The 23416-nt window shown below is 41.7% G+C and overlaps 1 protein-coding gene across 1 annotated transcript in view; it reads left to right on the top strand.

The window, feature by feature from the left end:
• The window catches only part of SYNE1 (spectrin repeat containing nuclear envelope protein 1), a 444597-nt gene that overhangs the window by 169385 nt on the left and 251796 nt on the right, over positions 1-23416 (top strand). Inside the window, exons 33-43 of the mRNA XM_040965176.1 lie at positions 3264-3424; positions 5206-5356; positions 8377-8604; positions 8976-9074; positions 10749-10936; positions 11559-11682; positions 15143-15309; positions 16446-16599; positions 18672-19300; positions 20692-20871; positions 23256-23406. Coding sequence (XP_040821110.1) covers positions 3264-3424; positions 5206-5356; positions 8377-8604; positions 8976-9074; positions 10749-10936; positions 11559-11682; positions 15143-15309; positions 16446-16599; positions 18672-19300; positions 20692-20871; positions 23256-23406 — 2232 coding nt within the window. The remainder of the gene's footprint in view (positions 1-3263; positions 3425-5205; positions 5357-8376; positions 8605-8975; positions 9075-10748; positions 10937-11558; positions 11683-15142; positions 15310-16445; positions 16600-18671; positions 19301-20691; positions 20872-23255; positions 23407-23416) is intronic.

Raw genomic sequence — 23416 nt, 5'->3', positions numbered from 1 at the left:
ACACTGAGAACAAATGCCCATGACGCAGCATTCCTGCTAAAATCGGGCAGTTAGTTGGCTCATGTCAAATGAAAATGCTTCAAGGATAACAGAGAGATGGGGAAATTGAAAGAGTGGCTGTCACTGGGGAAAACTGAGCAACTGATAGAGAACTGAGTTTCCCATGGCTTCAAGGAAACTGAATTCAAACAGGTCAAACAAGCCTACCCTTCCGTTCACTCAGAGTTGTTGGAGTAAGTCAGAAGTATTTTATTTCTCTTGTATGTTCAGGATTTACACAAAGACTAAACCAGCCTAGAAATGGGTTAGCCAATGTGTAAGAAAGATGAGAATTGCACGCCTCCACTGTGTGCTCGCCACTAGCACGTACATTGCTGGGCTTCTGTTTTGGTGTTGGTTTATTTGGTTGATGCTTTTCTAACCCACTAAAACGCTTCTCTCTCATATCACTCATGGACCGGCCAAGGAGATGTGAGGTTCTATGGTTCTACAGAGTCTTTTGATTCTGTATCATGTTCATCAGCCATTGAAACAGGACATTGTTTCCATTTGAATTATTTCATGTTAAAATAGTACAGGTGTCTTTTATAAACACAGAGACATTCACACATTCTGTTGAGATTCTGTCTGGGGCATTTGACTGTCTGTGTCTAACTGCATTTCTCTGGACCAGTTTAAGTTCTTATAAATGAAACAAAAATGTAACCTTTTAAATCCTTATTAAAACGTCCCTTATTTGATGATCTTCCCTGCTTTAGGATTGATCTGATAGTATAAACTAAGATTAAATGTATCCTGGTTTAATCGTTTGATGCTTGTCATCTTTAATCCTCAAGCTAATACCAAGAAATGGCTACCACTGCTCACCTTGTTGGATCACTGCGATCAAACGAGGCATACAATCAGTGATGAACATGTAACATTTCTGGGCTGCTAAGTGGTAGAACTAGTCCAGAGCCCATGTCCTTGGCTCCTATTTTCATTCAAACATTGAGTTTATTCACCAAGGCGTATATTACACACAAATGCCTAGCATCAACCATTTCCTTTGCTTGTTCTGCACTTTGATTACAGCCCTCAGTGCAGTTGGCACTTGAGAGGTTATGCTGAGTGACTTGTCCTCTGCCTGCAAAGCCATCACAGAGTGTTCAATAACCGTATCATGCTTAATCCCCAACCCCCTAAGCATAACTTTCCTGATGAGAAAAGTTACGATATTCAAGTCACTCAGCTACTGGAAGACAGCCTAGGGGTCAACTGCAGATGTGTCTAAGGCCAGTCAGTTCTTGGTCATGCAACCTGCTACGGCAGAATGCCTTCTTCAGGTTCCGGAATAAGATCTCACAGTGTTCTGCCTGTTTCCATCCACAGCACTCTGCCTTCTGGATTCTTCCACTTGGTGCTTTCCTCAAACAGTTCATACAAACAGCTCCAAGTGTGAAGCAGTTTTAAGTGTTGCTTTCTTCGTATTTTTTCCCCCTGCGTTCAGGAAAATATTAGAGGGCAAACACTTTATTTTACGCTTTTGATTCCAGGAAATGATGCTTGGATTCACAGTCTTTACAATTAAATCTGCAGTGACTGATCATGTGCCGTAACATTATGTCCTTTAAACTCGAAATCTAGTGCTGGATGCTAGCAAGTGTCATGTTTTAGAGCACTATGAATGTGACCAGGTGAAGCTGCACTTGCGCATTTTGATGCTCTCAGATCGTAGGCTGTTTCTTCATAGTCACACTGATATTTACATAAAGACAAGAAGACTTTCAAAGCAAGGCAGTAACAGTATTAATTAGTGGCTCTGGCCCACAGGAAATTACATAATTATTCCAAGAGAGGCTTTAAATGAAATAAAATTTCATTTTTTCTTTAAATTTGTAAATGACTTTTTACAAATGTTTACACTGTATTCCTACAAAAGGTTGAGGACTAGAATTTAAGACTGCCTTATACGAAGTGTGAGCTATAAAAGCAAATGTTCTTTACTCGATATTATCCCTGCAGGTTACGTTTAGCATTAAGAACTCAGTGTATTAACCAACCAATTCATACAATACCTGAAGTTGACCAGTGCCTGACGTATATTAACATTTGAATTAAGATAGTCTATAGAAATAGACCTACTTAAAACAAGTTTAAATATTAAAACAGTTTATGCAAAATTAGTGTATGGATTTAATAAGCCATTTATTTCCTTATTTCTATTTAAGAATTATAAAAATTGACAGATGATAAGCTGCCAGAGTGGCACGTTTCTAGTGGAAGCTCTGAGTGAAAGGCTTTCCTTCCTTGGAAAGCGTTCCTTTCTGTGTTTAAGGCGAAGAAGCTGGAAACGAATTCACCAAAGACAGACAATTTGTGATTGACAGATCCAGGATTCCAGACCAGGATGGATGTTCATTCTTTGTTCCCTTCATGTTGTAGTTGCATGGCTGATAAATAAGATAGAATGGCACCAAGATCAGTTAATATCTGCTTCGAGAGAGAAATTTAACAAAATATTTTTTTAGCAAGGACCACTGATACTGCGTGTTGCCTACGATATTCTGTATCTAAATAAACACATTTCTCTTTATTGTCTTAGGAATTTATTATTTCTGTGATTGAATCATTAAACACTTTGTGAGCTGGCCTGTAATAAATATTTGTAGACAAGTTAATCATTTTAGGATAGATCGCAATTCTAAGCACTAAATCAAAACCAGGGGGGAGTGGATAGGTTATTTTGTGGAGCTTTGGGGACAAGGATGTAGCCAGGGAGAAGGTAGTTGATCGTAACTGCAAAATGAAGGCGTTTTAGCGGAGTGAGTTTTGCTGTGTGTGCCGCTGTAGGTGCATGCGTGCGCGAAGCCCTCCTCTCTTTACCGTCTCCCCTGGGGAGAACCTGCCGTGCAGGCGCTGTGTATCTCCATGGTCCATGTCTGTAGATGGATGCATCTGTGGATCTCACGTATTTTTCTTTAAATGAATCTCTGCTGAATGACGTGGTCTTCTTTCTTACTGTCTCAACAATGTAGGAAAACAACTATGTGTATACCATTTCCACTGTATGTGCAAGCAGACACGATTTAAACCATACAGAAAGACACACAGGGGTTCTATGCCAACATGACACCCTTTTGTATAAGGGACTCCATAGAAGTTGTCCATGAAGGCTTCTGGCAGCAGTGCCTCACGGGTGCCATGGCTCATGCACATATGCAGAGAGCAGAGCTAAGTTCATGTAGGAATACACTCATCTAACAATTCCATTTTGTTTCCAGGAGTTTTCTAAACGGATGGAGAACGTGGCAGTCCAGGCTGAGAATCTTGTCAAGGAAGCCTCAGAGATCCCACTTGGGCCCAAGAATAAGCAGCTGCTGCAACAGCAGGCTAAGTCAATCAAAGAGCAAGTAAAAAAATTAGAAGACACACTTGAAGAAGAGTACGTGCTTGAAAAGTCCTAAACTTCCCTGAGATAAAGCTTAACACAGTCTGTCCTGTGTCTTGTATCCAAAGCAGTCTCTTAATCCCACGTGTCTGTCTTTAGCATGGCTGGGAGAAGGTGCGCAATTCACAAAGTGTCATCAATACGGGAACCAGAGGATTAAAGCAAGCCGGGGTCATGAGGGGGTGTGGTGTCTGCAGCGTAGGAAGCCATGTTATAAGAAAGCCATATCTCTTCAATTCTGTGGCCTTCGGACTTGGTAGAGGGAGAAAAGTACCCCAACGTTTCATACATTTTTACTACGTCTTTCTGGATTCCTCAGCTGGAGGGGACGGGAGAGCTTTTGACTTTAGATTCTAGGCCTACATGGCATCCCGTGGATCAGAGGTCCCTAGCTTGGAGAAGCGCGGGGAGCTGGTTTCCATGCCCTCAGGAAACAGACGTCACTGATTGATATGACTTTTCCAGAAGTTACCTTGAATCATGTCTAATTTTTAAGAATTCTATCATTGTCTTTCTAAAAAAAAACCATAAATAATCTGGCCTACTGATCATTGTGTAATACATACAATACATAAAGTTTTGAGAATATAAACTTATTAGAAAATAGCCTCATAATACGCTTAACAATTTTTCATTTGAAAAAAATATGAATGACACATAACAATACTGTGGAGAAGCAGGGTATGCCTAAGACCAACGTTGAAATGTAAGCTTCTGATACTATTCACACTTTGTAACTGACACTTTAATCACCTCAATTTAAGATTTGATAACTTTTTACAGTAAAAAAACTCATTATACAAAATTTGGAAAACTTGAGAGTAAATTATGGAAATAGTAAAAGAATATATAAGTCCTTTTTATTAATGTCCATTTGAACCTTTATTTTTAAAAATCTTGCAGTACAAGAGCCTGCATTACCTGTACTGCATTAGGCACAACAGGGTATAAATTTGTTTCTGCAATCCTCTTTAATCTGACAATCAATGATGCCGCTCTGTTTTGCTTCTGTCTTCAAGTGCCTTCTGGTAAACAGGGACCTTCTTTCTCCTTGTACCCAAAGTCTGACCAGCTCAACATTATACCATTACTTTCTTAGTCTGTCTCTGAACTGAAAGCCATATTCAACTGAGCATAAATATGTAGATATTACAAGTTGAAGTTTTGTTGATTAGATCTGTTACAGATAATGCCCCAGTTGAAAACAGAGCACTCGTGCACAAGTTTTTGAAAACCTTTTGGAATCAGGACAGGGGGACATTTATCAGAAGTTGGAATCACTTCAGTTTAAAAAAAATCATAGTCCTAGCACCCATGGTCAAAACAGATCCTACCTGATGGCCTGGGGATTGGATCACAAAGGTGCATTGTCTAAGTGTGTTTCATTGTAACATGCTGGCAGTGTGTCTCCTGTATGAGAGGGAAGAGCTTGCCCAGAGGAATAGCGCATACAAAACTGTGCTAGGGCATCTACTCTGGTGTAGTTTATTCGAATGAGGCATGGCAACCACCGGTCACATGCAGAGTTAGTGCCATGCTACACTTGGGTTCAGTGCTGTTTGTAGCAGAGCGCAGGCGGGGTTTTGCTCAGTATTCATTCTCTGAGGTAGATGGAAGACTCCAAGCGTGTGAATTAGGATTCCGTTCTGTGGTTTCAACTTAGAGATAGTCAGATGCCTTCACTGTAGTTTCACCTGGTGACTGAAGAAAAAAAAATGTGCTGCTGTTCTCTGTTAAAATACTGTATTTTATTTACTTAATTTGGTTAATTTTAGTATTAAAACCATGGAAATGGTGAAAAGCAAATGGGATCATTTTGGCAGTAATTTTGAGACCCTGTCTGCCTGGATAACTGAGAAAGAAAATGAACTCAATGCCTTGGAAGCATCGTCATCCACCCTGGACACGCAGATCAGCCAAATCAAGGTGACCTGCTCCCACATTGCGTTTAGCATCTATGTCTAGCTTTTAACAACTTCTTTCCTAAAAGCCATGTGGTTCCCTGACAAATCTTTCATTGTTGCATGACTCCATTGCAGTTAAATTCACATAAAATACCAGCTGAGAGATCTTGATGAATGCAACAGACCCTACTTTAGAGATGGAATTATGTACTAACATTGTCTGAATGATGCATCTAAAGTCAACATTGTGTGAAATATCATTAAACTATTTTTATGGTTACACAGTTCTTTTCCTTGATTTTGAATTAACCTCCCGTGAACTACTCTGTTAATTCAATCTTACAGCAAGGAATGTCTTCATCTTGTTAGAACCCAAATAGCTCAAGGATTAGTGCTGTTTCCTTCACCCACCACACGAGGGAGCTCAAGAGGTCGCTTTCCTTAGGTGAAGCATCAGACTGCCAGGGTGAGGAACATTCAACTTGCAATTTGCATAAGCCCTTGAATTCATTTGGTCTGGCACTGGCAAGGCAGCCACAGGTAGAATTGAAATTCAGCAAATCTATAGCAGGTTAATTTGTGAGTTGATAATTCTACATGGCACATTCATGATGTTGTAAGTATCCAAATGGCTCCTGGCAGAAAGAAAGCTTCCCACCCATGCGATATTTTTGTTAATGACCAAGAACATGAACAGACATATTCTGAAATTTTAGTTCTTCAAGTTCTAAATGCTTCTGTAGGTAGGGGTACCATCATCTCCTTGCCTCAGACTGTCAGAAAAAAAATGGGCTGAAAGAAGTAAGCTTGGGGTGCTCATCTCCTTTGCTTTATTTTTATGAAATTTACACATTTTCAAAATTCAGTCAATCCTTTTTAAAATCAATTCCTCTGCCTTTGTTTTAACCTTTCATTGGTGGGGATGGGGAAAGAAAGTCCCTCTGCCATTTTGTTCAATCTAAAAGAGCGAAATAAGTGGTGAGGCGAGAAAACATGTTACATAATGACAGAACAAGCTATGCCATGTGTCAGGTGGGCGGGTGCAAGGTTGTGTCGCTGCTCCTTGCCTGGCCCAGGCCTCCTGTCACCGTGGGTACGTGAGATGCGGGGCCCACAGTCTGCCTTGTCTGCTGGGAAAGATAGATGCAACATGATGAAGAACATTCAAGAAATCATTTAAACCTTTAAACCTGTCGTAGATATCTGACGCCCAAGCATTTCCCCTAAATTCTCACATTTGAATAGTTTGGTCTCCAATATTTTCCCTTTTAAAAAATGAAAATATGCTTCTAAATATCTATGCCCTGACTAGGATTCATTTACTGCTGTCGTAACACGTGTTCTCAGACCTCTGAACCACACCCACGGTCCAGGGTCACCTCTGTTCATCTCCGCAGGATGAAATAGCATAGACTATGTTTATATCTATTAAAGATGTAAATATTCACGTGTGATGACCATGCCATTGGACTAGAAGAATGCTGCATTTTATATGTCCCATATGCCGTGTGGAAGATTATCCAAAGATGTATTAGCTGAGGATATATACAAAGGAACATGCGTCTACGGGAAGAGAGGGAACAGAGATATCTGTTCCAGGGCAGCAGGCTGACCAGGCTCATTCCATTTCCAAAGAGAGAACTCTTAGAGAAAATATTACAGAGAGAGCAGTATTTTTACCATAACTTTCTTCATTTGAGATTAAAATTAACAAAGCATTTACCTTGCTTCGAGGATAGATGCCTGAAGCCAATTTCCACTGAGCGTTGAGGGCACTTCCGTGGGACTGGTTTTTTGTTCCTCACTGCCTGTGGCTAAGCAGCACACACACACACACACACACACACACACACACACACACACACACACACACACACACACACACACGTCTCCTCTTGTTATCCAGAAACCAACAATGCGATGGGTTGAACGTCTTACTGAGATGGATTAGTATTCCTGTGACACATAGAACAGTTATAGAAGACCTATATCTTGAATTTATGGGTAATTTTTTTTTCTAAAATTAGGATTAAAAAAAAACTATTAAACAATAAGTCATCAGCTATTCTGCTGTTTGTCACACATGAAAAATAAGCAATATCTACCTGAAGCTTACTGTCCTGTAAGAGTATAATATTAACAGAAGTCACAAATGTTTTTTCTAACATGGCAGTTTTCATTTAGATTCTTTGTGGAGATTTGTCTAAAATTTTGCACTGTTGTGATGGAATGGTTTAGTCCTTTTCCTCAAAGATACAATTTTACTTTTCTTATACACAAATGTTTCTGAGGGATAGACACGTCCTGTAGTAGTTCTCTGGTACTTTCCAGGCACATGCTAATGTGTGTTATGTCATCTGTGCCTCAGATTAAATTCCCAGTGTGCGGGTTTCTTCCTGGGGAGGAAAATGAAAGAGGTACAGCCGAGGAGTCCCTGACACTACCGTGTCCACTTCTCAGAGAATTTTTGAATAAGTGAAATCTTAGATCCCTCCTTAAACATGATGAGTCTGAGATGGGACCAGAAAATCCGTTCTAAATGTGGAAATCATAGACATGGAAAACAGTTGACACATTTTCAAAAGACTGGTTTGAACCAGAAATGCAACCAGGAAACCTTGTTCAGGCAAAACATGAAATAGCAGCTACATGTTTGGGAGACTGAAATGAGTGTCAATGTTTACATTCCCCAGAGTTGCTAGAACATTCCTTCCCAAGGTCAGTCAATGACAGTGCATGGTGGTAAGGCCAGCAGGTGGCTCTCTGCATCTCCAGGTACACTGGAAAGTCTCCCTCTGAGCCCCATAGCTGCTTCACTTTACCCTGTGGCCAGCCAGTGCAGCCCTGCTGCCTTGTACTCGCTGTGTCTGCCTCTTCGTCCCCCTTGGGGTCAGGGAGCAAGGTGTTACCCCGCAGCTGCTTTCTGCTCAAATGTGCGAATCTGCAAAGGGAATTTCCCTTGCTTTTCTGTCTCTGAGATCATTCATTCAGAAAGCCATGCTTGCTCAGCCTACATTCAGTGTTTCTTGTTTCAAACATCAGGTCACCATTCAGGAAATAGAAAGCAAGATGGGCAGCATTGCAGGCTTAGAAGAAGAAGTTCAGTCTTTGGCTCAGTTTATTACCACTGGAGAGTCTGCTCGAATCAAAGCCAAACTGACCCAAGTGAGGAGGTACCGCGAAGAGCTGCGGGAGCGCGCGCAGAGCCTGGAGGGGACGGCGCTGGCGCATCTGGCTCAGCAGCACAAGTTTGACGAGAATCTCAGGAAGGTACGAACCGCTCCCTGGATGCTGCTTTGCATCTCTCATCGCAATTTTAAAGAACGGCAGTAAAGCTGCGAGTAATGGAACAAACGAGATGCAATTTACCATCTGTTAATCCAGTTATCAATGATTATCAAAATTATAAGCATTCCTATAATCATACGTAGTGGTGTGTATGTATTATACATTGCCATTCAAATGGTCATGTAGCCTGATTTTTTTCAAATAACAAAGCCCACTGATTTTGTGCATTTTAAAATGAATTTTATTACTGCATTGAATGCTGATTATAAAATGTAAGAAAATTGCTTTGTCATCTTTTTAGTCTTGTGCTATATTTTTGTCACCAGTGTTTTTGATTTCGACTCATGTTTTAGATCCAGCTGTCTGTGTCTGAATTTGAAGATAAGCTTTGTGGTCCAATTAAAATATGTTCTTCAGCTACAGAAACATACAAAGTACTCCAAGAACATATGGTAAGAATATGCTCTAACATTTCAGCTGAAAATTTGATCATTCCTACTTGAAAACAAAACAGTCAATATTTTTATGAAAAATAAGTTGGAAAGACTTTCATGTTCACACATTATATAGTTCGAACATTCACTTCATGTAAGAAATGTGACTATATAAATAAGTTCTAACTAAAATATACATGAAAAGAGTGTTTATTTAGAATGTATTTGATAGGGTGGCCATTTAGCTTGGGAGTTAAGGTTTTTTAATCCTTTCAAAAGAAAAATCTGTTTGGTAGACTATTTTAATAGACAAAAGGTTAGTAATGCAACTCAGGAGAGAATAGCATTCTATTTTTTTTTCCAATAATAGATTTCCTTTGTTATGATTTATTGATTTTTTTATTTGAAAGATAGAGTTACAGAGAGAGGAGAGACAAAGATCTCTCCGCTAGCTCACTCTCCAAGTGACCACAAGACCCAGAGCTGGGGCTGCTCTGAAACCAGAGCCAGAGACTCTTCAGCTCTCACATACAGCTGCAGGTCCCAAGGCCTTGGACCATTATCCACTGCTTTCCCAAACCATAAGCAGGGTACTGAATCAGATATGGAACAGCCAGGATTGGAACCGTCACCTCTATGGGATGCTGGTATTGCTGGCACCACAGGCAGAAGCTTAGCCTGCAGTACCCCCGCTGCTGGCCCTAAGTTATTTTTCTCTGTCTTGATGTTGCCACCTGTAAAATCAGCGTAATGACCGTATGTGTCTGTTATTCTTATGAGAACGAAGAGTCCATCCACACAATGCTCAACCCAGTGCTGCACTGGTACCTGGTGCCAGGAGATTATTTTAACAAAGATAACACGGTAGCCTAGTGGCTTTATTACGTCCTTGTCTTGCATACACTGGGATCCCTTGTGGATGCCAGTTATCGTCCCAGCTGCTCCACTTCCCATTCAGTTCCCAAAGCATTGGAGGATGGCCAAAAGCCTTGGGACTCTGTACTCATGAGGGAGATACAGCAGAAGCTCCTGCCTTTTGGCTTCAAATTGACTCAGCTGCAGTGATTGTAGCTACTTGAAGAGTGAACCAGCAGATAGAAAATCTTTCTCCCTGTCTCTCCTTTTCTCTGTAAATCTGAGTTTCCAATAAAAATATTTTTAAGAAAGTGGTTTCCTTTAAATACAAAGTCAGTAGAAAAGGACTCATAATGCTCATGAAAATGCCAGAATGTTGAGAGAGAGCTGGAGTTGGTCGGATGCAGAGGGGCCCACTCTCCCTTGTGGACAGCCTCTGCGGAGCACATCCAGGAAGCGCGGAGCAGGCTCAGGGCAGAGCTGGAAGCTCCCACTGGATGGAGATGGAGGAGAGCTGTGTTTGCCATCAATCATTGGTGCCGTTGCTGCCGATGATGTCAGAGGGAAAGCATTTTGTGATGATGGGGCGCCAGATCCTTTGTCTCCTTGCTGAATCTGGTGTGTTTGCTGTACAGCAGCTTCCTTGTAGTTCTAGCTACTTACACTGAGCTGTGGCCTAAGAGTACTCAATGGAAAATACCAAACATAACTACATTTTAAATGATTTTTATTGCAAGTTTTGTTACGGTTGTGCAGTTTTTAGTTGCTGTTGATCTTTTACTGCTCCTAATTGCCACTGCACGTCTCAGAACCCCCATGTTCCATTTGTGTTTGTAGGACCTCTGCCAGGGCCTGGAGGCGCTGAGCAGCACCGTGACTGCCTTCTCAGCCAGTGCCCAGAAGGTGGCAAGCAGGGACTCCTGCGTGCAAGAGGCTGTGGCTCTGAGCCAGCGATATGAGGAGTCTCTAAAGAGGGCGAAAGAGAGGCAGGCTCTGCTGGGGACCCTGCTGGCCCACTGGCAGAGGTAAGCTGTTTTGTTTTTGTTTTTGTTTTTGTTTTTTTTTCAAAGATTTATTTATTTTTATTGTGAGCTCAGATATACAGAGAGGAGGAGAGACAAGAAGATCTATCCAATGATTTACTCCCCAAGCATGGAGCCTTTTCTGAGTCTTCCAAACACATGCAGGGCCCCAAGGCTTTGGGCTGTCCTCCACTGCTTTCTCAGGCCACAAGCAGGGAGCTGGATGGGAAGTGGGGCCGCCAGGGTTAGAACTTGACACATCCAGGGTGAGAACTTTAGCCACTAGGCTATCACACTGGACCCTAAACTTGGTTTTTGTCTTGAGCTTCTTCAACTGGTAAGTAGGAAATTCTGGGATAAATCTTCTTTAAGAGGTGGGACTTACCATTCCAGTTGTAAAACACAGAAACTCATTTGTATATTTTGGGGGTCATTGACCTCCATAGAAGATGAAGATCTTCCAGGGTTGAGGGGATTCATATTGATCATACAAATTATTCAGAGTGAAATGACTCGCACTGGCTCATTTATAATGACCCTGGTTGGACACTCCAACTTCAGAAATGTCTCATCCTTTAACACGGCAATGTTGGGTCAACACGTGTCTTTTCTCTGATGGCCATAGGTTGGAAAAAGAGCTGCTGTCCTTTATGACATGGCTGGAGCGGTGCGAAGCGATAGCCACTTCTCCGGCGACAGATCTCTTGAGCGACAGAGTCAAGGTGGAGCGTGAACTTCAACTAGTACAGGCGAGTCCAGGGAGGTTCACGGCTGGGAGACCAAACGCTCTGTTATGTCTTCATTCTCTTAAAAAAAATAACTGAAGAAACCTGCATCCAACTTAACGTGGGGTTGGCTTTGTGGCCCTTGCATTGTCACATAAAGCGAGGGTCCCCTCAATGCAGCAGTGTCGCCCTGGAAGGAGAAGTAATGATGACAGGGACTTTGTGCTAGTCAATTTCTCTGATGGGCTAGAAATCCTATGGCGCGGAGTCTTCTCACATTTGAACAGAGATGATGTTGGCAGAGTTGACCAAAGAGGGGCAGAAAACAGGTGTAGCTCAAACACGCTTGGTTGTCAGTTAATGATTGTGAAAGCTGAGTGTAGGGATAATCCGACACACACGTATGTGAAGTTTTACTAAAAAAAAGTGACGGGTAGTAAAAGGTAGGGAGGTTTCACCTTCAGGCAATTCTTAAAAGTGAATGTGCAGAAATTCAGGTAGACAAAAATGCAAAAAAAAAAAAACACAGCTTATTGCATTCTTGTAAAAGCCAGCTAATTAACTCGCAAATATTTTAATGTTATGGAAGCTAGAAGTAATATTGCTGATGTTTGGAGGTTAGTAATTTTCTGTAAGTGGCGCTGACTATGAAAAAGCAAACAAAAAACCAAAAGTCCTCAACAGACAAAATCGCTTCTCAGAAGAAATTTGTCACATTAGATTTATAACCCAGTTTTCTCCCATCAAACTTCACGGTAAGCCTGGGGTGAAGCTCAGCTCCTTTGCTTTTTGTGATCACTTCTAGATAGCCTTGATCAGAGCGTCCTTTTTCCCTCCCTAACCATGACTGTCCTCTGTATTCTGCGTTCTACCTTCCAAGCTCGTTAGACACTGATGTTCCCACCTTCCCGAACAGGTTCTCATCAGAAAGCAGCAGCGACTCTTTCCTCCACTGAGAAAAATCCTGTCTTTAGTTCACAGTCTGGCTCTTCTTCCTCATCCCCCTCCCTCCTCCTCCTCCTCTTCTTTTAATGTGTTTATTTTTTTAAAGATTTATTTTTATTATTTTTTTTATTGGAAAGGCGGATATACAGAGGAGAGACAGAGAGGAAGATCTTCCGTCCAATGATTCACTCCCCAAGTGAGCGCAACGGCTGATGCTATGCTGATCCGAAGCCAGGAGACTCTTCCGGGACTCCCACGCGGGTGCAGGGTCCCAAAGCTTTGGGCTGTCCTGGACTGCTTTCCCGGGCCACAGGCAGGGAGCTGGAAGGGAAGCAAGCGGGGCTGCCGGGATTAGAACCGGCCTCCATATGGGATCCCGGGTGTGCAAGGCAAGGACCTTAACCACTTGCGCCACTGTGCCGGGCCCACTGTGTTTATTTTTATTTGAAAGACAATGTTATAGTGGGTGGGGAGAAAGGAAGAAAGAGGTCTTCTCTTTGTTGGTTCACTTCCAATCAGTAGCAGAGGCCAGAGCAGGACCAGGCAAAACCTGGATGCCACGGGCTTCTCCTAATTCTCCCACGTGGGTATAGGGGCCCAAGCACTTGGCCCACTCCCCCACTCCTTTCCCAGACATTAGCATGGAGCAAGATTAGAACCAGGGCCCATATGGGATTCTGGTACCACAGGTTTATTTTTACCAGCACATGTAAGGCGTTCCAAGAGGGGACGCTCTAGCTCCATTCTGAAAGTTTTAAGGCACATGAGGATAAAGACATTTGTACACTGAAGCCGTGTTCCTGTGTGTCACTACGTGGAAACGAGTTGGGAGATGGTGGGGAGTTTGCAGTCCTGGTGCGGCCACACACTGCACCAGCCACACTTCTCTCCTGTGGGCCAAATGTGACTCAGCACAATCCAGGGTCTGCTTCGTGGTACCTTTGCTCATTCATTGGCTCCCTTGGGACAGGCATCCACCATGAGCCGTGCTGTAATTATCTCCCTTAACACCGTGTTATGGTGTTCTCTGTTGGAATGAGTGGTTATCTCTTAGAATCAACTTGGATTTTTGACCACAGTGCTGAAGAGACTTAATGGATTTTGGCTCTGTACCATGAAAATGAGTCAACGACTTCTACATTATTATAATTTAATGTAATTTAGATTTTGTAAGATTCACTCCATTCTAGTAGTATTCAAACATTTGCGTTAAAGATAAAGTGTTTCTGGACCTGGAGCAATAGCCCAGTGGCTAAAGTCCACAGCTCACACACACTAGGATCCCATATGGGCACCAGTTCTAGTCCCTGGTGGCCCCACTTCCCATCCAGCGCCCTGCTTGCAGCCTTGGAAAGCAGTTGAGGATGGCCCAAAGCCTTGGGACCCTGCACCCATGTGGGAGACCTGGAAGAGCCTCCTGGCTCCTGGTTTCAGATTGGCACAGCTCCAGCCATTGTGGCTGCTTGGGAAGTGAATCAGTGGACAGAAGATCTTCTTCTCTGTCTCTCCTTCTTTCTGTATATATAACTTTCCAATTGAAAATAAAATAAACCTTAAAAAAAAAGGTGAAGTGTTTCCATGTCTAAATCAAATGATACGGACAGGCATTTGGGAGAGTGGTTACGGCAGCACTCAGGATTCCCACATCCCATATTGGAGTGCCGACACTCCAGTCCCAAATGTTCCCTATTCTAGCTTCCTGTTGGTTTGCACCCGAGGAGGCAGCAGGTGATGGCTCAAACACTTGGCTCTGTGTCATTCATGTGGAAGCCCGAGGTTGATTTTCCAGTTTCTGGATTTGGTTTAGGACCAGCCCTGGTATTGTGGGAATTTGAGGAAGTAAGGCAGCAAATAAAAGTCTGCCTGTCTTATGTGTGTGTGTGTGTCTACCCCTTAAGTAAATTTAATAATAGTAATAATAGTCATAGTAATAATAATAACCAAGTAATAAAATGTTCTTCAGCCCAAGCTAGAACACAAACCTTTGGTGGCATGCACCTTGTCCTGTAGTGTTTCTCGATGGACCAACCTGTGTGATGCGTTCTGTTCCACCTGTGTGATGCGTTCTGTTCCACCTGTGTGATTCATTCTGTTCCACCTGTGTGATGTGTTCTGTTCTACCTGTGTGATGCATTCTGTTCCACCTGTGTGATGCGTTCTGTTCCACCTGTGTGATTCATTCTGTTCCACCTGTGTGATTCATTCTGTTCCACCTGTGTGATGTGTTCTGTTCCACCTGTGTGATGTGTTCTGTTCTACCTGTGTGATTCATTCTGTTCCACCTGTGTGATGTGTTCTGTTCCACCTGTGTGATGCGTTCTGTTCCACCTGTGTGATGCATTCTGTTCCACCTGTGTGATTCATTCTGTTCCACCTGTGTGATGCGTTCTGTTCCACCTGTGTGATGCATTCTGTTCCACCTGTGTGATGTGTTCTGTTCCACCTGTGTGATGCGTTCTGTTCCACCTGTGTGATGTGTTCTGTTCCACCTGTGTGATGTGTTCTGTTCCACCTGTGTGATGCGTTCTGTTGCCTTCAGGCTTTGCAGAACGAAGCAGCGTCTCAGGGCCCCTCCTATAGCTGTCTTGTGCAGCTGAAGGAGTCCCTGTTCTCGGTGGCCTCCAAAGACGACGTGGAGATGATGGCACAGCACTTGGAGCAGCTGGATGAGAGATGGAGAGATTTGCCACAGCTGATGAGCAAACGGTTGGTGCCGAAGCAGTTACTGCCCTGCGCTCTGGCTTTTGACTGATGAGTGTGGAAGGAACGAAAGCATAGTTGGTTTGTTTGAACTTAACTCAGCTTATCAGAGAATATCACAGACAAAACTGGTGAATCATTTTAATATCCAAGTCTTTTGGAGTGTGTGTGGGGGGGAGGGAAACCCCAAAGCCTAAGGAAGTGTACCATTAAATAATTCAAGAAGTATATTTAATATAAAAATAAATCTCTAACAATTATACTACATTTTTGTTGAAATCAGAGCGAACATTTTGATCAGTTGAAATGTATTACGCAAAGTAGATTTGTAATGCTTGTTTATTGACTGAACAGTTTGAGAGCGGGAAGAAGCTGGTAACTAAAGCTTTGCCTCTTAAGCTGCTTTTCCAACAGAGGTGTTGCACACATGCCACTGCCTCTAGTTCATTTCAGTCTAGATGATGTAGGGCAAACAGGGAGAGTGGGTATTATATCTGTTATACAGGTGTATTCGATTTTATTTTGATGGCTACCAATTATCTATCTACTCCTTTCTGATCAAAGAGGACACATTTCCTTTAAATGGCTGCCATTTACTGTGTAGTCCTAGACAAGCCTTTAGCCTTCCCAGACGTTTTTATCCTTCCCTCATTCAGCAAACACCTTCTGAGTTCATTTATTACATTATTCCCAGTTCATCTCTGACCCTAAACCAGGCACCTCTATGGGTGCTAGAGGTTTAACGGTGAACCAGTCCAGCAAATCCTTGCTCTCATTATAGGGTCACAGAAGGGAGCAGGGAAAAGGTGAATATACAATTAAGCAAGTCAATGCACAAGGCTGATCCAGATGATGCTAAGTTTTATGCTGGGTAGGAGATGTTATTTCAACCAGGATTAGGGTATTAGAAATAGAGAAGGTTCCAGAGTCTGTGCCTGCAGAGGCACTGATGGGAAAACAGACCGGATGTGGTGAATAAGATATGGATTTGGGAGCATGTGGCAGTGGTAACTGTGACAGGGATGCGGTGAGAGGATCAGGACGGGGAAGTATCGATTGCTGCCTTGATGTAAGTTCATGTCCCTAAATGTGTCATGGGCTCTGCTCGCTCGGGCGTCACAGCAGCCTGCTCTCCTCCACAGGGTTAACTTTCTTCGGTCTGTGCTGGCTGAACACCAGCAGTTTGATGAGCTGCTGCTTTCCTTTTCCGTGTGGATTAAGCTGTTTCTGGGTGAATTACAAACCACTTCTGAGATCAGCATGGCAGACCAGCAGGTGGCTCTCACTCGGCACAAGGTAAAGTGTGTTCTTTTTGGACCGAAGAACATGTTGCCCATTAAGAAAGGTTCTTGGGTTACAACGGGATGGAGCATCTGTGTGAAACACACAGCGGCAATTCAGCTTCTTCCTCATTTGAAAACATTCAGACAATTGAGCTTCTCTGTCCGGGCAATGTTAATGCAAATACATAGGCAAAGTCATTTTTCATTAAATAAGCAACCACCTTATTTTACCTTTGTAAAATAGTGATTGTTTTTAGGATAAAATGATGTGAAGACCCATTTTTAAGCTAGCTACTATGTTTTATTCCAATGTTCAAACCGAAAACTGAATGCTTGCACTCTGAACAATCTAGTTTGAGTTATGATTTACATTTAAAGTGGTTTAATATTTGTGATTTTACCTTTTATGAATTCTATATGCTATCCAAAAATGTAGAAAAAATGATGTGATTATTAATTGGGTATTTAAGATAAGCTACCTAATGTGCTTATGACAACACTTAAAACATTTAGCACTTGCTCATTGATTACCTCGTGATGGTTTGTTGATCTGTTTCTTCAGGATGGGAGGCAGTGAGGTGTAAGCAGGAGTCCTGGTGAGGCAGTCAAACCCCCTTGGATGGTCTGCTCTGCTCTGCCCTGCGTTAAAGGGGCAACTAAGATTTTTTCAAATCTTCACCTCTGAAAGGATGCTACTGTGCATCTTGGAGTATCTCCTCCTTCGACAAACTCTGCTAGAATTAACTGCATTTTGAAATTAATCCAATCTCGAAAGGACTCTGTGATATAAGGCAGCCTTCATGCAAAATACAAGATCATATATACATACATATATATACAAACATATGTATACATATATTTATCTAGATGGACCGTACAATGGGGCAAATAGACTGTGAAGTGAAGATACATTGCAGTATGCATCTCTGCCCACACACCCCCAGTGAAACTTGACGATAGGATGCTGGACTTCTTGCCATTATCTGTGCCTACAATGCCATGATATAAATAGCAGAATGATGGACTTGTGACTGTAGTGGAAGGATTATGCTATTGTTATTTAGGGGAACACACTGGGGAATGGGGAGGGTGGAAGAGGAATTCCCTGAGCCTAAGAAACTATCATGAAAAGCAAAAATTAAAGAAAAAAAAATTAGCCATACCATTACACTCACATATATATGTATATGTATGTATATATATATATATGCATTTGTATATACAATATTTAATTTTTTTATTTACTAGAAACACAAAGAGACAGGCAGGGAGACAGAAGGCTCCCATCTTTGGCTTCACTTCCCGAATGTCCTCGTTGTGTAGGGCAAGAACAAGCTGAAGTCAGAAACCAGGAACTCTGTCCAGGTCCCCCACATGAGAGTTAGGGAACTAACTGCGTGAGCCATTGATGGTTGCCTCTCAAGCACTGCCTTAACAGAAGGTGAGGAGCTGGGAACAGAGCTAGGACTTGGACCAGGCCCTCTGCTGCGGGCATCCTAACTTGTGGCTCAATCATTCCTCAAATGCCTACCCTGAAAATGTATTCAATGTTATAAACATATTCTGTATTAGGTAGCTTGTAAAAATCTTCAGCTGAGTGCTGGGTTGAGTCCCGGCTGCTCCACTTCTTATACAATTCCCCACTTGCAGCCTTGGAAAACGGTGTGCAGGTAGGCTAAGACCTTGAGCCCCTGAATCCATCTGGAAAATCTGCAAGAAGCTCCCGGCTCTCAGCTTCAGACCAACCCAGCTCTGGCCATTGCAGACATCGGGGGGATAGGCTAGCAATAGAAGAGCTCTCTCTGGGTCTCCCTCTTTCAAAAACATCTTCCAAATAATCAGTATGTTATAATGGATAGTTTCTACTCACAAAGCAATTCAGAATTGTGTTTTATATGAAATAACCAAATGAGGAAAATGAGATATTTTATGAACATTTCCAAAACCTAATTGCCATAAATAACTTGTACATGCTGCAGCCTGTATTACACTTGGAATGTAAGTTGACATCACAAAATCTGCAGTGCATCCATCTCATAAATGGTTGTGTCCCTGAGACATCAGCCCCTTTCTCTTCCCTTTCAGGACCATGCAGCGGAAGTAGAAGGCAAAAAGGGAGACCTGCAGAGCCTGCAGGGCCACCTAGTCAAGCTGGGTTCTCTGGGCCGAGCTGAGGACCTCCACCTGCTGCAGGGCAAGGCAGAGGACTGCTTCCAGCTGTTTGAGGAGGCCAGCCAGGTTGTGGGGAGGAGGCAGCTTGCCCTGTCCCAGTTGACAGAATTCTTACAGAGCCATGCCTCTCTGTCTGGACTCCTGCACCGGCTGCGGGAAACAGTGGAGGCAACCAGCAGCATGAACAAGAAACAATCTGAGCTATTAGAGAAGGACCTGAATGATGCTATTGGAGATGTTAAAACCTTAGAATGCACTGCCATCGGTCTGGATGGCGCCCTTGCCAAAGCCCAGTATCGTCTAAAAGGCGGGAGCTCCGAGCAAAGGACTTCATGCAGAGCCATGGCCGATCAGCTCTCCGTGGAAGTAGAAAGGATCCAGAACCTTCTGGGAACCAAGCAGAGTGAGGCAGATGCCCTGAGAGTGTTGAAGCAAGCATTCCACGAGCAGAAAGAGGAGCTACTGAGAAGCATCGAGGACATTGAAGAAAGGACGGACAAAGAGCGCCTGAGGGAACCCACCCGCCAGGCTCTGCAGCAGAGGTAATGGAAGAGGCGTGCGTGCTAGCTGGCACTTTTTATTTATGCTCAAATTAGCTTTTGTGTAAAACTTAATAGGACTGCATGCAGCAACTTTTAAAGAATAATTGAAGATAAAGTTCATGACTGGCTTGACATTTGAGAAGTACATATTTTTGGCTTCCTTGAGTTTGAAAAAGATTCCCTATAATCCACTCTGAGATCTTACATGAGAGCTCATCTAGATCATATCATTTATTTTTTAAAAGATAGTTGAGAGTGAGGGAGGAAGAGAGAAAGAAAGAACTGGTCAAATGGCTGCAACAGCCAGTGGTGGCAGGAGCCAGTGACTCTGTCATCCAGGTCTCCCATGAGGAAGGAAGGGATCCAGGACCTAGAGCCACTTTTGGTGATTTTTCCAGGTGCATTAGCAGGTTAGCAAGGAGCTAGGCAGCCCTTTGAGGTCTGTGCTTATGCGTTTCCAATGATACCAATCCACTTGGTGGGTTTATCCACATGGAGAAACTTGTTCGGGGAGAAGAGGGCAAAGAAATGGATCTAAGCCAAATTTGTGTTTTGCGAAGTGAGTGCATTCGAGAAGCCAAGCGATCAAGCCTGCACTCCCTTCATACTTTGTTCACTGTGTAGTAGATTTCAATGTCCTTTCCCCAGCTAATAGAACTTTCTCTCCTGTCCTATTTTCAGGAGTACTTTTGGTAAAAGCATTTGGCAAGCACTCATGCTAACCTCAACAACTAATAAGAATTATGGTGTCCCACCAGATGCCGTATTTTAATTTAGATTTAGATTAATGGATTTAGTTAATCTATCCATGCTTCCCTGTGCCCCCCTTGGGAAAACCACCTCCAGCCTCTTCATTGTGAAAATAAAGTGGAGTACTATCTTGATATTCCCTTTGTAAATTATACAAAACTATGCCAAAATCCAAGAGTGAAAGAGCTTCTTTGAGGCAATAAATACTCAAATATTGTAAGAGACCAAATAATCAGCTTCTCATGGCAATCTTTTTGATTAAGTTGTGCGTTCAGGTTCAAATTTTTTATAAAGCTATTTTGATGAGGAGCAAGTGTGATACTTGAATGTTATTCGTGTGAATTGAATCTCATGACACAAAAGGATTTCATTTGCAATAATATTCACCTACTTGGTACACAGGTCAAAATCATACTATCACAATAAAGTATATAGGCACAGCAGAAAGATGAAGGCGTACAGTAGAATGACATTTACTGTTCTGCAAAATCAGAAAGCATCTTTCCCAGTTAAGATACACTGATTGTCAGGTCAAGTTTTTCTAGCAGTCTTTGTCTATATTCTCCCTCATATCCTGTGGGAGAGAAATTTTACTTTCTTGCCTTAAGAAAATTAACCATAAAATAACATTTAATTCCCAGGTTGAGAATGTTTAATCAGCTAGAAGATGAACTGAATTCCCATGAGCATGAACTATGTTGGCTCAAAGAGAAAGCTAAGCAAATTGCCCAGAAAGATGTGGCTTTTGCACCAGAAGTTGACAAAGAGATAAACCGCCTGGAAGCCACCTGGGATGATACAAAAAAATTAATTCATGAAAAGTAAGTGAAAAATGCTCCAGTTCTATTTTTTATTTTCCTCCTATTTTGTGACATTGCACCATGTCCTATTGATTTGCCTTAATGTGAGCAACAGTAATCTCTTGGCACCTTTAGTCGCATTTAAAAATCCAGGCCTCCAGAAGTTATCAGGCATGTGGTCTTGAGATAGATATTACACATGCAAGCCAGTGCCCTAAAGCAGATGTTAGCAATTAAAAGGAGCTACAATAAGAGTCTTAAACTCTAAGTTTTCTTTTTTGTTCTCATATTGTACTTTTCAAATGGAATAGAAGTATATAAATACAATAAAACATTCCCTTTCTCATGTACACTTCAATATTTCAATTATTTTAAATTCTGTTTTTCTTTATTTGAAAGGCAAGGAGGCAGAGAGAATCTTCTGTCCGCTAATTCACTGCCTACATGCCCCTCGCTGGGACAGGGCCAGGCCAAAACCAAGAGCTCAGTGTGACTCTGCTGTCACAGAGACCTAGTCCCATCGCTTGTTGTCTCCCAAGGTGTGTGTCAGCTGGGAGCTGGAATGGGAAGCAGAGCAGGCACAGCAACCCTGGCAGTCAGACACGGGGAATGCAAGTCCCAAGTGGCACCTTAACCATGACCCCAAATGCTCACTGCTCTGAGCTTGGACAAAACTATGGGACTACGGCAACATTCACATTTCATAACAGTGCTGCCACCGTGAAAAAAAAAATTCCTCCTGTCTCTCAAAATTCAGTGCTCTCGCCTTGAATTCCTGGAAGTTCTAAAGCCATTCTCTGTATCTGTAGTTTTGTCTTTTTTCAGAGTCACAGTGTAAAGTGTGTCATATAGAGCATAATTATTTGTCTTCTTTCTTTGCACAGCATCCTACATCGATTGTTTATTCTTTTTATGAGTATCCATGGGATCCATTGACTAGTTGATGGACAGCTGTGTTTTTTTCTAGTTTGATGAGCATGAAGAAATATCTGTGAATGTTCCAATTCTCATTTCTTTAAATAAGCTGGACAGATACCTAGAAAATGGGTCTCTGGGTTGTATAGTAAAGTATATGTTTGGCATTATAAGATGTCACTGAATTATTTTCCTAAATAATTCCACTCATCATTTTGCACTTTCAACAGAGTGCAGATATATGAGAATTTCATTCCCTCATTATAATTTTCAACACTTTATATTGTCAATTTTTTAGCTTCTTATTTGATATTCGATAGATGACGTTCTCTTGACATCACTTTGTGCTTTTCATTTGAATTACCCTGAAAAAGGACACTGAGTGATTTTTTGTTGTTGTTTGAAATTTTATCTGCCATCTGTGTATCTGTATCGATTAGGCATCCATTTGCATTGATCATTTTTTGGATTTAATGTTGTCATTTTTATATCAATATAACAACAAAACTCTCACTTTTTTTTTTTAGAAATTAGTAAACTCATTCTAAAATTGACTTGTAAATGCAAAAGACATAGACCCATGATCAATGGATTTTCAGTAGAAGCACAAAGGCAATTTGATGAAGAAAGGACAGTGGTTTCAACAACTAGTGCTGGAAGAATTAGACACTTCTGCATTAGAAACGTGTTCTTTGCACCATACACAAAAGCATCTTAAATGCAACTGTGAATACATTTTAAGATATATATTATTAATGTAGGCTTCTTAAATTTAACCATTCACACAATTTTTTCCTTTTAAAAAAATTCTTTAGTTTGTGACTTCTTAGAGATTTTACAATGTTCGGTTTTAAGATTGTGGTATGACTGTTTCAATCATAGATTGATTCATTTTTAACATTAAGATGATTTCTTTTCACACTCTTATAAATAAAAATAATGGAGTAAAATTTTTTTTAACCAAAATCTTAGTGAACACAAATCTGTTTCTTTAGAAACCCCTTAAATGTAGAATTATAGATACTTTGCTCTTGTAAACAAAAATGCTCTCCTGACAGTTTTCAAGAGATTCATCCTTAGTGAAACTTTGTCACACAGAAATGTTCGAGAAAGATATAAACATCAAGTGCTTCCTGGGTTTTGCTTGCTTGCTTTATTTATTTATACTGTATCTTCTTTCCTTTAACAAATGTCATTATAAAGTAAACAAAAAAGTGTTTCAAAAATTGCCATGAGTAATCTAAATAAGTTTGAGATGTTAAGAATAAATATGTCAGTTGTCCCCAAGCTCATAGATCTTGTTCCATTTGAATTAAACCATATTCATCAACATCATTATTGCGTCCTGTTTATGGAGAGATATGGTGTCCTCATGCTTTCAGCATTCCTCTGTGAGTGAGTTTGCATGGAGAGAGATATACCAGCTTCAGTGACACACTTCCTTTACTGATACAGGAGAATAAATGCTTTGTTTTCTGTAATCATTACAGCCAGGGCCAATGCTGTGGACTCATTGACCTAGTGAGAGAATATCAGAACTTGAGGGCAGCTGTATCTTCAGTCCTAGAAAATGCCAGCAGTGTACTTGTAACTAGAACTGCTATAAAAGATCAAGAAGATCTGAAGTGGGCTTTTTCCAAGGTAAAATTCA

The sequence above is a fragment of the Ochotona curzoniae genome, unplaced genomic scaffold (assembly GCF_017591425.1).
Source record: "Ochotona curzoniae isolate NIBS_2020 unplaced genomic scaffold, NIBS_Ocur_1.0 scaffold_3890, whole genome shotgun sequence".
NCBI lineage: Eukaryota > Metazoa > Chordata > Mammalia > Lagomorpha > Ochotonidae > Ochotona > Ochotona curzoniae.
This window is presented reverse-complemented; position numbering and strand designations above follow the sequence as displayed.